Source organism: Terrapene carolina, unplaced genomic scaffold (assembly GCF_002925995.2).
Source record: "Terrapene carolina triunguis isolate 2854851 unplaced genomic scaffold, T_m_triunguis-2.0 Scaffold62, whole genome shotgun sequence".
Lineage (NCBI taxonomy): Eukaryota > Metazoa > Chordata > Testudines > Emydidae > Terrapene > Terrapene triunguis.
The window spans coordinates 17,740,960-17,756,209 of record NW_020664413.1 but is presented as its reverse complement, the minus strand read 5'-3'; the positions used below and the strand labels follow the sequence as shown (position 1 = coordinate 17,756,209).

Below are 15,250 nucleotides of genomic sequence, written 5' to 3'. Positions count from 1 at the left end.
CCGGAGAGAGATGAGTCCCTCCGGACACCAGAGTGGGCAGAGCCAGGGAGCTCTGAGCCCACCTCCCAGAGGGTCTGGCGTTGCCCCGGAAGTATAAAGGCCCGACCTCAGAGCTCACTGAGAGAGCAACCACCGGGGAGGCCAGAAGCTCGCGATTGGGAAACCCCAGTGGCCTGCAGTAAATCCGAGGACTGGCCCGACCTGCCCCGCGCCAGCTACCCGGAGGAGTTGCCGAGCCTGCCCCAGGCCAGCTATCAGGAGGAGTTGCCGAGTCTACCCCTCACCAGCTATCCCGAGGAACCCATGGTGCTGGACCCCCCGAGGACACCACCCCCACCCAGGTATCTCAAGAGGGGGAGTTTGGAAGCAGCCTGGGGGCAGCTGACCCTAGTCTGGCTGCAGCACTGCCAGAGCCCATGTCAATGGGTTGTGGCCAGGATCCCCACTGATGCAGCAGCGGGTCTTCTGCCGCTGCTAGGGCCCCGGGCTGGGACGCAGTGGAGTGGGAGGGCCTGCGTCCTGTGGCAGTCTCCCCCTCTCCCAGGCCCTTTAGAACCTAGGGCCTGGGCCTACTGTTTATATACTGTTGTTGCTCAGCCCCTGCCTAAGGGCCTGAGCACCTGACCCACCATTGCCCCGCCCTGACTTAGGGCCTGGGCTTATTGTGTTTGTTTCTGCCCTTACAAAGGCCACTGAGGAAGACTCCCGCGGCCGAACTAATTCCCCACAAGACATCTTCCCGAGTTTAGTGAGGTGGTGTGGTTCCCCACCAACCCAGAGAGAGACGAGCCCCAGCTAACCTCTCTACAAGTGGTTTGAAGAAAGTGAGGGGACAGGTTCTAAACTTATCTATGCATTGTCGTGCTCAAATAGGCTGCTATGGTGGGTGGATAAGCAAACCATTAGAATTTCAGAGAGAGAGGGAAGACAGCCAAGCGGCCAATTGTCGACACATTGTCCACCACACAGAAGATCAAGAGTTTCTCTCTCGCTCCTCAGATGAAAAAGACTGGAAATGATGCAAGACAGACTGCTCAGTCCTTGAAGGGGAGGCACTACTTTGATTCTCTCTCAAATAACATCTTCTGCCCAGTGGCTACAGCAGAACCTATATGTATGCAGACCTCCTTGGCTCAGGGAGGTGTGATAGGCAGTACAGACCATTCTGAAACCCAACAGATGCCCTTCATGTCCCCCCCACACACCTTTATTATCCTTAATGAAGAGAAGCAGCAGCAATTTGGCCAACGAGATAGGAGAGCTTTACATGCAGGAAAGCAAGTAATTCAGCTGAGATGAGTTGAGAGGTTACAAATGGGTCCCACTACGGCATGCTCCACTAATGACTGCAGCATTTCATTAATATTCAGGTCCAGTGGAGTCAGGGGCTATAAAAAAGGGCAGATTCTAGGCGAAGGGGAATGCCTGGGGAACTGTTTTCCTTGTCTATAGGAGCATGGAGCAGGTCTTTGTTAGTTTGTTTATTAAGGTTTCCGAGATAATCAAGGGTGGCTTCCGAATCCTGCACACTGGGTCCTTTTATTTTGCTAATATCTAAATCAATAAATGAGGCTTCTCTAACAGGGCCGGCTCTGGCTTTTTTGCCGCCCTAGGCAAAAAAGCCACCGGCCGCCCCCTCCCCCCCCCGCGGGGGGGGGGGGGGCGCCCCGGCGGCGGGGGGGGGGGGCCGCCGGCCCCGGGGGCCAGAGCGCCGGGGGCAGCGCCGCGAGCCCCGGCGGGGGCTCGGCTCTCCCCCCCCACCCGGCGGCCGGGGCGAGGGCGGGGGGGGGCGGCCAGAGCGCCGGGGGAGGGCGGCGAGCCCGGCTGTGGCCCCGCTCTCCCCGGAGGCCGGAGCGCCCCGCCGCCCCCCTCCAGGTGCCGCCCCAAGCACCAGCTTGGGTGCCTGGTGCCTGGAGCCGGCCCTGTTCTCTAAGGAGATGTTTTTGCTTTCCTTCAGAAGAGCCTCTGGTAATTGGTGGGGGAGGATCAGAATATGTGGTCTTCTCTCCAGAGGCTTTGCCAGGATATGGCAAAACAAAAGTGAGATTGGAAGTAAACAAGGGAGAAAAATAGGATGCTTCTAGAATATGCCAGCGTGTGAAATGCAATAATAGATATTATTTCCATGGAGGGAAAATGGTTTGTTTTTATTAAATTTGTTACCACTGTATTTTCATGACTATTTTTTTTTAAGTGGAGCCTCATTATAGTCTGTCATACATGAATATTTGCTTCATCCAATGGCTTTTGAAAAAAGACTTCAAAGAAGCTTTCATAATATAGGTTATGCATCCACTAATTAAATACCACCAATCCCTTATAATGAGCAACACTCTGCCCGCCCCAATCTAAATTTCTAAGGCAACTTGATTATGTCAGAGTTGAGGTAAGAGGTCACTTCTTGAGGATCCTCCATCACAGACATCAGAGAGCAGTAAAGTCATTGAAGGGCATCTAAAGCAGAAGCAATTTTCTCAGTCTTGACACTTTCTAGTAAATTAGTCACTTGTCGAGCAAAGTGACAGTTACACAGCAAAACAAAATCTTGTAGAGCTCTTCATTTATTCTTGGAAATGTTGTCTATGTCACTGTCAAGGAACAGTAAAGTCCCTAACCCGTTTCCTTCTGAAATGCCCTATCTCGGGGGGCTTCTTGCAAATCATTTCTTAATGAAGTTTAAATGACAAGTACATTTTTTTAGCTTTAGGTATAGCTAACTGTTTTTCCCTACCTCCCTGACATTTTCTATTGTAACTAAATCACTCTATAGAAGGCAATGTATGGGATATGAATAAAAGATTGGTTATTTAACAAAGCAATACCACATTATAGGTAGCTTAACCACACCTTATAAATTATCATTACTAAATAAACAATCATTAAAAGTGCAAATATATAGCATATAGAAGATTGCCAAATGTTTGGCTTTACTGTCAATTAATCAGAGCCAGATTCTAATGTTCTTACTCATGGTGAGTAGCATCTGACTCCAGAAGTGATTTCACTGAGACCGTTCATGTAGTAAGGTGCTATACAACATGTACATTGGCCAAACCGGCCAGTCTCTACGCAAAAGAATTAATGGACACAAATCTGACATCAGGAATCATAATACTCAAAAACCAGTAGGAGAACACTTTAACCTGTCTGGTCATTCAATGACAGACCTGCGGGTGGCAATTTTGCAACAGAAAAGCTTCAAAAACAGACTCCAATGAGAAACTGCTGAGCTGGAATTGATATGCAAACTAGATACAATCAACTTAGGCTTGAATAGGGACTGGGAATGGCTGAGCCATTACAAACATTGAATCTATCTCCCCTTGTAAGTATTCTCACACTTCTTATCAAACTGTCTGTACTGGGCTATTTTGATTATCACTTCAAAAGTTTTTTTCTCTTACTTAATTGGCCTCTCAGAGTTGGTAATACAACTCCCACCTTTTCATGCTCTCTGTATGTGTATATATATCTCCTCAATATATGTTCCATTCTATGCATCCGAAGAAGTGGGCTGTAGCCCACAAAAGCTTATGCTCAAATAAATTTGTTAGTCTCTAAGGTGCCACAAGTACTCCTGTTCTTTATACAACATATGTAAGAGTATCAGAATCTGGTCCATAGATGGGAATGGACGTTTGAGGGCTATAAAATACATATAAGGGGGCGGAGGGGAGGGGGAAGAGGAGTTAAATATAAACACATCTTTTAAAAATGATTTTTGCTTTTTTATTACACATAATTGGTATGCATTTATTGCTCCTGTAATTTGCCAGGTCTGACAGCCCCGAAGACTGAAATCCTCTTATCTAGGCAGCATATGGACAGCAGGACCTGGGCAGCAAATTGGAAAGTTTCTGCAAACTGATGCTCTAATATGTGTTGAGACCGCTTCTCTCAAATGGCAAAAGGATAATAATGGTTACTTAGACAGGGAAGAGAGATGAAAGAAATTCACATAAGCATTCTTTGGCGCATAAGTACATCTTGGATAAATATGCTGCAATGTCATGCAAACTGCTTCAACTTTAAAAATTTGGCCTCTCCTCTATAGCTGCTGTAAGGAAGCTAATCAGTGGAAAGTGTGGTGCTGCTATTTGGTATGTGGACTCATGCTTGGGGAATCTGAATGTAGCAGGTCAAGATATGTAGATCTGTTTTCTACAACCCCTTGATCATATGCCAGAGTTCAATATCCTCCATGAGACTCGTTTACTGAAGTGAGGCTGGGGTCAGATGTCTAAATACTTATGGACACTTGTTCAAGTTCAACTTCAGGAGCTCCAAAACGGGTGACTGCCTTGTTGCTGAGGGAAGATGTAAATGAGGGGACATCCCCTTTCCTCAGCAGCAAGGCAGCTGCAGCTGCCATCTGTACATGTCCCTGCAGCTGTGGAAGTGAACAGGTGGCAGCAGAGTAAGGCAGCAGGACAGCAGCAGCAGCTTTTTCTTAATGTTTCCCCACCAGAGAGAGACTGCCCACTGGGTTTCTCTTCTCTTTAAGCTCCCTAAGCTAAGCTACAGGAGCACTGACAAGCTGGTGCCTTCCCTCTTAGCAGCAGTGGGAGCAGAAACCAGGGGAGAGGCCTAGTGTGACAGACCACTGCACCCCAGGCCTGCAGGAAACATCCCAAGGTTCTCTTTACATTGGTCCCACCCCAAAATTCACTTTCCTGCAAACCTCACTCATTCCCAATGTCTCTGCCAACCAATAATGCATAATAGTTTGGCTCTAGCATATATCACAGGATTAAGAAGCTGTTATGAAAACTAGAGTTAAAAGAGCAAAGCTATGGAAAATTAGAGAAAATTAGATCTGACTGGATTCTGATATTTTATCAGCAACACTTTGCTTAACCCCACCATGTTATCAGGTTCCTTCCCTGGGTTTAGGATTTTATCTCCTGAGGTACAAAGCAAAAAGCCCTCTATTTTAAAGTGTGAGATCTTTTCCCGGAGCAAAAGCAAGTAGTGTACTTTTGTAATATGCTTTGAATTTTGGTAGTGAAGTTCATAGGAAGTTTGTGCACTATCAGAACAAAAAGATTATCTTCAGTTCACACAGAGAATGGGGAATAAATATGGGGATGACACTTCAATTTATTGAGCCCTCTTTGGAAACCTCCCATGGAAGGTCACATGGTCAAAACCTCTTAGTCAACTATATTTTCAGTTTTCAACACCAGTTTAAAAAACACAACCTTTTCTTCCATTTGCAGCCCACACACTAACAGGGCTTCACTTTCCTTTCCTTTGTTCCCAGATTATGCAACAAATATAGTTTATCTTAAAAAAAAAAAAGAATTCTAATCCTATAAAGGAGTAAATTGTTATGTCACGTTCCTTGTAGCTTAAGATACCCAAAGAATAAGGTTTTCCCAATAAAAATAATATTTAGTTAAAATTTTTATTGATTTCTCAGCTGACTGAGAACAGTCAAATCTCTTAGCCACTATGCAGGAATCATTCCAGATTTTTGCACTCACGCTCTCAATGTAATTGGATCTTTATACTGTCCAAGTGCTTAACCATCAACGGTCAGAGTCTGACTCTCTTTCCCACATTGACCAGTACTTTACATCTCAAATAGTCCCATTGAAAATCCAGCCCCACGTAAATTATTGATAATCAAAATAAGGTAAATGGATAAAAAGATGAAATTTTTATCAATACATGTCAGTAGAAGTTGATTTCACCATTCACTCACAACTGACAAAAAAAATTCCTTCAATAATAATCCAAATTTACAGATAGGCAACCTAAGAAAAATGCTTCTAGAGAACGTAGAGTTTTGTGTAAGGATATTTACTTTGTACATTTTGACATGAGATGTTGACAATGTGTTTTAACAGTTAAAGCTTTATAACTTTTTGAATCTCAGCATGTACTGTCATTAACTAATTACTGTCCTGTAATTTCCTGCAGCTATGAAAATTAAGTAGATGCATTTTAAAATGCTTACAACCCATAATTTTGCACAACTGTAAAAACTGTAAGATAAAACTACAAATGTTTAAAAATAAACCTTGATATTTTCCATCAGAAATTATAAAAAAATTAAAATTGATGGAAAATATCAGATGTTTTCTTCCAAGCCTAGATATAAGAAAGCATTTCCCCTTCTGGCTTTTCTCACCTCCAGAAGACTGCTGTGAGGTGTGCCTCTTTCCACAGCACATCCACTTTACTTTTAACTGGCAAAAGAAGGTTACCTTAAATTAAAGATTTCATTACCACCACCTCTGAATCTTGAGCATACTGCCCTTCTTGCACCCCAGACTCAGTAGGCCCCTCCTTCAAGCATTTTATTTTAAAACCTAGTAGCGCCAACCACTTTGTTTCCAAATTGGCATGTGTAAAAGAGTACAGATTCTACCAAGTTCTACTCTCCACTGCACACATTTGGTCAAATTAGTAATACCAACCATTTCTAGATTCAGCACAATACAAAACACCCAGCAAATTCTGTTTATTTCTGCCCTACACCACAAAGGTTAAACATATTATTTTATCATGGAACGCCTCACATGTAGCAAATTGCAACACATGCCCAAGTGTTGAACTAGGAAGCAGAGAGGACATGGAGGGAGTTCCTACAGCTTCCTATGTACTATGAAGTCCAGATCCATACCTGCTTTGAAACGAATGTGCCAGGGTGAGGAAGAAAGAGTGCTGAAGATGAAGCAAATTGCACCACTGACCCAAAACAATATACAGAGAAGGAACAATGGGCTGAAACTTCAACTCCCCTTTGGACCATGTAGTACTGGCTGTTAAACAGCTCCTTGGGCATATACCCCAGGTAGGCTCAGAGGATTCCATTCGTCTGCCCCAAGCCTTCTGAGCACAGAGCAAAGCTTTTGCATGTGGACATTTTTCTTGCCCAGGATTTCACTGTATGGTATTTTAAACACATCATCCCCATAGTGTTAAATCAGTATTCTATGTACAGCCTGTTTCTGCAAAGGCTCCCAAGCCTGGGAAATGCTTTCTTGAAAAGCTGTAGTTAATTTAATGCATGCATATATTTTCTGAATGGTGTTATACCTATTTCCTTTGTTGAATCCAGAGACCTGTACTGTTTCAAAATTTGTCTCTGTGTTATGTGGCCAAGGGAAGTTACTATTGTATCAGTTCACAATCTCCTTCAGAATCTTTAAGCAAAACATGGGGATTTGACAGCTGGCAATTTACACTGTCTGCTCATCAACATCAGTTAAGCTAAAGATTCTCTTTGAAAATAATGTGAATTTTCTGTATTAAAATACACTTTTCAAACTATGGAAAGCACATAAAATAGACTATAGTATATCAATAAGAGAGAATTAATGAAAATCTTAGATTAAACTTTCTGGGGGCGGGGGGGGGGGGGGGGGGGAGGCTTACCTCTCGACTGCAAACCACGGCCACATGCTTCATTGATTCCCAATATGCCCTGTCTCACAGAATCTGGCACCAGTATACAGTGACTCCATTTATGGGTCTTCCATCTATGATAATAAACAAAGAGTTAAGGGGTTTGTGCTATTATGGTTGCTTAGAAGTGAAGACAGCATTGAAGTAATTTAGGGGTAAAAAAACAAACAAACTACAAGAATGTTGTAATTTTCCCTCAAACAAGCTTTACAAACTTAAGCTCAGATTTAAGATTAAACTCATACGAAATCTACATGAGCCTCCAATCTTCCTCCTTTGTTCTTTTTTTATTTAAGTCTTAGTGCCTTTTTCAAAGTCTACTGAAATCAATGGGAATCTTATCATTGACTTTAGTAACTTCTTGATCAGAGTCCTTTCCTGCAAACCCTTATTCACGAAGTTAATATTTTGCAGAATCTGCCTTCTAGGTTACGATGTGTGATATATAAGAATGCAGGTGAGCATCTGCCCATATATTTTTACAGCTGCTTAGAAACATGTATGCATAATGTCTACTGTAATGTGCAGCTTTGTCGCTACATGCATTTTTACTCTTTTCAATTACATGTTTTAATGTCGTGATCTGGGACTCAGAAGTTTGCACACAAAGATATAATGGATCTCTATTTACTAATACTTGTATAACACATGGTGTGACATTGCACTCCATAATGCTTTATAGAAATATGCTTATGAGTGTAAATATGACATAACTGGAATATTCTTTTATGCTAGATATAACATATCATGTAACATATCTTTGCAAAGGTTATGTTCTACTGAATGTATTCATCCTATTCGTATGCATGTATCATTTTTATATCGGAAGCTATGAGTGTTGGCTCTATGCTTGTATTTAAAGTGTTTGCTGTAGGAAGCACATAAGGCAGATTTGGTCAACATAGTGTGAAGGGGTTATGCGAGTAATTGGGAGTACTTAGCTAACAATGGACCTTGGGAGACGCCAATCCACATCTAAGCTTTCCTGGTAATGTTCAAACTAACACGTAAACAATGGTGTCGGCCTGCAAAAAGCTGAATCATTCATAGACATGTGACTTGCCCAGGTGACTGCAAAACTCCATCTTGTGGAAGGGATTTTACACAGGAGAAGAGAGGGGTTTCCACCCACAAGAGAAAGACTATATAAGCCCCTGGAAACCCCTCCATTTTGTATTCAGCTGGCTCAAGAGATAGCCTCTCCACCCCAAAGAGATGCCTGAAAGAAACTGGAGCAAAGGACAGTAACTACGGGGGTGTGAGTGATTGCTGGACCCAGTCTAGGAAGGATTCTAGTCTGTCAAAGAAGCTTATTGGAACATCTCTGAGGGTGAGATTTACCTGCATTTAGTTTCCTACTGTATTAGGCTTAGACTTGCGTGTTTTTGTTTCATTTTGCTTGGTAATTTACTTTGTTCTGTCTGTTATTACTTGGAACCACTTAAATCCTACTTTTTATATTTAATAAAATCACTTTTTACTTATTAATTAACCCAGAACACGTATTAATACCTAGGGGAGCAAACAGCTGTGCATCTCTCTCTATCAGTGTTATAGAGGGTGAACAGTTTATGAGTTTATCCTGTATAAGCTTTATACAGAGTAAAATGGATTTATTTGGGGTTTGGATCCCATTGGGAACTGGGTATCTGGGTGTTGGAGACAGGAGCACTTCTTAAGCTGTTTTCAGTTAAGCCTGCAGCTTTTGGGGGACGTGGTTCAGACCTGGGTTAGCAGGCTAGCATGTCTGGCACAACCAGGCAGGGTACTGAAGTCCCAAGCTGCCGGGGAAAACAGGCTTAGAGGTAGTCTCAGCATATCAGGTGGCAGTCCCAAGGGGGTTTCTGTGACCCAACCCATCACACGTGGCCACAGAATTTTACTGAAGAGTGGTAAATAGTTTCCTTCATTGTGCTATTTGTCTACTCAGAAACTAAAAAATACATATTAATCAGTGAGCTGCAGAGAAGAAGGTGGAGTATCTGCAATAACCATACAATTATCATTAAAGTAGTTTAGTGATTGTAATCCCACATTAGATTAAACTGATATTTAAAATACTTCAGGGTTGGTTTGTTTTCTCATGCATCTTCACACATTTTTAAAACTGAAGGTTGCTTTTTTAGGATGGTGTTTACACTGAGGCTCATTTTGGTGAAATCACACGTTAGTTCTACTAAAATGCATTTTTTGTTGATACGGAGCTAATATTTATTTGTTATTTTTTGCGATGAAAAATTATTAAATAAATTGCACATGATTAAAATATAAAATGCATTTCTGGAGAACTAGAAACCCAATGTCAGAGATTCTTAGCTGCTTATTTACAGAACCTGTAAACTGGACAGACAGGAATATCTTCACATTCTCTTTCTTCATACAAGGTGTCTGGGCAGTCCTGTCCCCCATTGGCAGCGTTCTGAATGATAATCCTATATCGGAACTGTTTAATTGCTGTAGCATTGTCTGTAAGAAAAAAATGCAGCAAACATTTGTTTACCAGGCATAGTTGGCATCATTAGCTATCTGGGTTAAAATCCCGCCTGAGGTTACAACTAGTAAAACACTGAAAGCTTGATCCTGCAAAGCAGGGAGGGGTGCTGCTCTATATCAAAGATACCTTTATCTGCTTTAGAATATCAACACATCAGAAGAACAGAACCCGGAATGCTTATGGATCAATTTTCTAAGTGATAAATCACAAGCTAGGACACTGGGGGTGAGTCTGTTACAGATCATCAAATCAAACAAGAGAATGGGATGAGTAGCTCCTTAAACATCTATCTATAATGTGGAAAAACAAAACTTGTTATCATCATGGGGGGGGGGGGGTTTCAGGATATATACCAGAGGTCTCAAGCTGCCACTAGTAAAACATATTCAGAGTTTTAAAAAATTATAGACAATAACTTTCTAACATAAATTATTGCAACCAACTTGTGGTGATTCTACATCGACCCTCATTCTAACACAAGGTCATACCATCTAGGAATAAAGAACGTATGTTAGATTTACAAAATTGGAGGCAGCATCCTGAAATGCAGTGACACTGAAAAGGACTTAAGAAAATGGTAGTTTCTTCTGAAACAAGAGATCCAGTTCAGTGCTGTAGCTAAGAAGACAAATGGGATCCTTAGATTTGAAGTAGGAGTAGGGTGTTGAAATGCTTTCTGGAAAACCAAGTCCCATTCTAGAGTCCACACTCAAAAAGGATGTTGAAAAACTAGAAAGGGGTCAGAAAAGAGCTACAAAAATGATTCAAGATCTGGAAAACATGCCTTATAATGAGAGAATGTAGGAAGCTCTACGTTGTTAGTTCATACAAGGAAAGGTTAACAGGTAACTTGATTATGGTCTACAAGTCACTATAGGTGAACGAGATTTCTGATAGTAGAGGCAGCAGAAAAAGGCACAACAAGTCCAATGGTTGGATGCTGAGTAGAAACAAGGCACAACTTTTTTTTTTTTTTTTTTAACAACAAGGTAATTAACCACTGGAACAACTTGCTTGGGATGTGGTGGATTTTTCATCACATGAAGTCTTTAGATCAAGAGCCTGGAAGTCTTTCAAAAAGATATACTATAGCTTAAACAAAAGGTAGGCACCTGATGAACAAATTTATGGATGCAGTTTATGGCCTGTGTTAAGCAGAAGATCGGACTATTTGATCACAATGGACCCTTCTGGCCTTATAATCATTGAGTCTATGAATAAGCACTTAAATATGTACTTAAGTTAAAGATCACAAGTAGTCCACATTGAAGTCAAAGGGATTACTCACACACTTAAAGAAGTGCTTCGCTGGATCAGGGCAAGAGTGATCAGCATCCTGTAAGCTCAAATCCTTGCTGATTTGTACACTTCAGAAAAAAATCACCATGCAGATTAGCCCAATTACAAAAGGAGCGTCTTTTTCTGTGAAACACAGCCAAAACTGAAACTCAGTAGTTTTCCAGGTGAGGACTGAGATACATTACATTGGGAGGAAAGTTCATATAGAAACTGGCTCTTAGCAGGCATGTATACACTCCACTCCTATTAAAGATCCCTCTGATCCTTACTGGATCAGAGCCATAAGACTTGGTCCAAGTCAGTGCTACTGAACCATCACCTCCAAGAACACAACATTCGTTCAACTTTATATAGGTGTATTTTAGATTTTTAAAACTCTATATAAATGTGTCTGCTTCATTAAAGATAATGACATACTTAATGCTCTGATAATAAATATCATGTTTGACTACAGAAGCCTATTTGCTTTAATGAGTTACACACTATTTAAACAAAGATTTTTGCAACTTGGAAAACCTATAGTACAATGTTTTGTGGAAAAGCATAAAATGTATCATATCAGTGAACACTTCCCCCAGTATAATGAATGCTGCCCACAATGGAGCACACAGTCAGTTGAAGGGTATTATGCAGGCGTCAAGCCTGAAGTCTTTACTCAAAATCCCATTGAAGCAGATAAGAGATTTTTTTCCTGAAACGACTGAAGAAGGATATGGGCCTGCTATCACTAAAATTAAAAACTAGGAAAAAAAGGAAGAATGCATAAAATCAAATTGGTTTTAACTTCAGAAATTACTTCATAATCAAAACTGCGTATCATCATACAGCAGCATCTCTACTATCACAGTGTATATTGCTTACGCACAAAAATCTACAGTAAAAGAACACTATTATGGTTGCAAGATGTTAGGAAATGCCACAGTTAAGGTTACCTGTAAAACCTTAATTCAACCCTCCTGATAGAAGTAGTAGGTTGTCATCCTCTAAGTGGACCAGTAGTAGAAGGGGATGAGGCATACACTTTACCACTGGGTTTTAAAGATATTTGCTGACAAAAAAGAATGGTGAAACTCAGGAATCTTGGGTTCTGTTCCATCTCTGGACAGGCGTGTTCTCTAGTGGGCACAGACTCTTTTGCCCATTCCCCCTAAACTGTCCATATCTCTTCCAACCTATCCCAGTCCTGTATCTTCCCCACCCCTGGCTCCTTGTCCCAGTCCTATTCTCCTTGCTTACCTAGTCCTAGTCTTCTCCTCTGGGCTTGGTGTCCAAGTCCAAATCTCCCCCTCCGCTCCCAACCTCTCCCCTTCCCCACATGCAATCCGTCTGCTTGCCCAGCCAGTCCCAGTTCCCGTCTCCTGCCTCTCCCTCTCCCCCACTGATTCCCAGTCTTAATCTCTCTTTCCGAGACCCTCATCCAATCTCAGTATACTCCTCCCCCCCCAACTCCTTGCCCCCCATCTCCCCCTTCCATGGCTCCTTGCCCAGTTTCTTTGCCTAGCCAGTTCCAGTTCTTCCCTCATACCCTGCTTATAGAAGGATGTCTCTACCCCCGCTTCCCCACACTCTTTTCTAGTCCCAGTCTCCCCACACAGCTCCTCATCTAATTGCATTGATCCCTTCCCAAGCCAAATAGTTACCTGTTCTGTTCTCCACCCCCATTTCCCTCACCAGCTCCCAGTCCCAGTCTCCTTGCCCAACTACTTCCAGCCTCCTGTCCCTCTACCAGCCCCACCTCTGACAGTATAATGGCAGAACAAAAAAATAGGCATAGCATCCAAGAAAATTTTTTTTTTGCCAAGGTCCTGGCTTTGTTCCATTTGGTTTTAAATCTGATGTAAATCACTGTTAAAATAAATGCGATAAGCTATTACCTAATGTTTTATGAACACTTGTCTAGGTGATCAAACTACAGTGAAATTGCTAGTCTTTACTCTAGACAGCCACAGACTGGAACAGCAGGGGCACTGCAGACTTAAATACATCGACACAGCTATAAAGTGGAGTTTGTGTATGCCCTGCACATACAATGGCAGGCTCTAGTGTGTGATATCAGTCTTTTAACTGTCCCCAGCAATACAATTCACCAAATCAAAAGCTCATGAAATAATCTTGCCATGTTTTCTTATTAACATTACTATTACAGCAGTGAAAAACATCTTCCATACACTAGCCGTCTGTAATATAATTTAGGACGTGTCTCATCATCTTTCATTATTAAAAATCAACGGATAAATACCACTACTCATTCCTAGCTTTACATCATATCAATTCACACAGATATTGTCAGCGTATCCAACACACTCAGGAATGATCTCTTCTCAAGAGGAAGACAAAAAATGTAAGGGCACTACAAGGTTCAAGAAACAGTAGATAGATCCTCCACTCCCCGCTGCAATATTTTTATCAGGGATGTGACCTTCCCATTCTAACACTCTCCCCTCCCCCCTTTTAGACCTCTATTGACAAATCATTGAAGCACATCATCTGTGATAAAAGTAGCCATCTCCCATGTGCAAAGACCATCCATTTTGTAGGTTATTGAGTAACTCTAAAGGTGAACATTCTGCAATCTTCATTTTATTCCATTTTGGTTATAATTTTCACTTTCATCCTCAGAGACCAATTACACCAATTATAGGAGACAAGGGTGAAAAGAAGTCACCCAGGAGTATTTGAAATGGCAGAGAATCAATAAATTTACTTGTAACAAACTTTGTATTCTTGACCCATCACAGGTATGTGATTCAATTGCATTTCGTTTTTGAATTATGTATTCCATGCGTCTGTGGTTGCCCTAAATGCTGCCTGCATTTCTGAGTTGTGTGATAATCTTTTGCCAAGAGGCTACCTGATTAGTGATAACATTAAATGGAGGGAAAATACCAGTTTTTAATGTTAGAAAAGTTGGATGCAGTTTTACAAGATAAACCACAAACATCTTAATTGGTAAAACTGCATGTTGCAAGTACAGTTTCATCTAACCACTGATGTTATGCTGGTACACATTTCATTTTAAATCTGTAATCCAATACCTTCTCTTGCTTGAGCTGTAGCTTAGTTCTTTGCGATCTGCATATTGTTTTCATTAAATAAAACTCTTCTACAAAAAACAAAAGCAGAAAAAACAAAAACAAAAAACCTAACAACCCATGTACATATAATGGCTTGTAAACTTCAGATCATGTTTGTTTTAACTGCGCACTGCAAATGAAAAAAAAATTTACAATGCAGCCATATCAATAACAAATCTGCAAGCAACAAACTCCCACAACTGAGAAGTTTTAATTTAGAATTATATTAAAATGATAACACCGCCAAGTAAATTAAATAATTAATTTATTCTCATTTTAATTGTAGAGGATTATTTAATAAACAAAGTAATTTATGAGGTAATTTATTCTACTTCATTATATATAGTTAATTTAAAATCTAAAAATAAACTGTTAATTAAAACAGGATTCACTTTTTAAAAAGCAACTCATTTACCTATAAAATATAACCGGGACTGGGCTGTGTAGTCCACTGACAATCTGCAAAGGGCAAGGAGGCTGGCAGCAAAAATGAAAGTATTTTGATAACAACAAGCACTTTCATCCAAACAATTACTAAAATACGGCATTGGTCATAAAAACTGACAACAGATCCCTGAAAACACAGGAGACTAAAGACCCTCCGTATCAAAGTTCATCTGCTAAATGAAAGTGATAAATGGTGCTTTAAAATCAGCAAATCTGGGAAGCTATTTATGCAAGCCTGGTGTGCCTCTAAAAGTTTGGGCTGGAGTCAAATAAATGTTGGCTAACTTACTGATTTCATAGATGTCCTTATTGCTATTGTCCTGATTTTTGAAATTATAAGCATAAGAATGTTACCGGTTTCAAATAAAGGCCACTTACATTTCAAATTTCTTTACTAGGGGGCCACCAATACTCTACAGGTCTCCTTTAACCACCACTCCCCCCTCCTTCTTGTTCAAGCCCCCCCCTTAACCACACTGCCCCCTCCCCATCCTCTCTTAACCACACTGCTGTCCCCATC

General features: G+C 41.2%; 1 protein-coding gene across 1 annotated transcript in view; it reads right to left on the bottom strand.

Annotated features, from left to right (window-relative positions):
- The window catches only part of THSD7B (thrombospondin type 1 domain containing 7B), a 506,250-nt gene that overhangs the window by 203,829 nt on the left and 287,171 nt on the right, over window positions 1-15,250 (bottom strand). The window contains exons 11-12 of the mRNA XM_026647768.1: window positions 9,750-9,882; window positions 7,387-7,490 (exon numbers count right to left, since the gene is read on the bottom strand). Of these exons, the coding sequence (XP_026503553.1) occupies window positions 7,387-7,490; window positions 9,750-9,882 (237 nt within the window). The remainder of the gene's footprint in view (window positions 1-7,386; window positions 7,491-9,749; window positions 9,883-15,250) is intronic.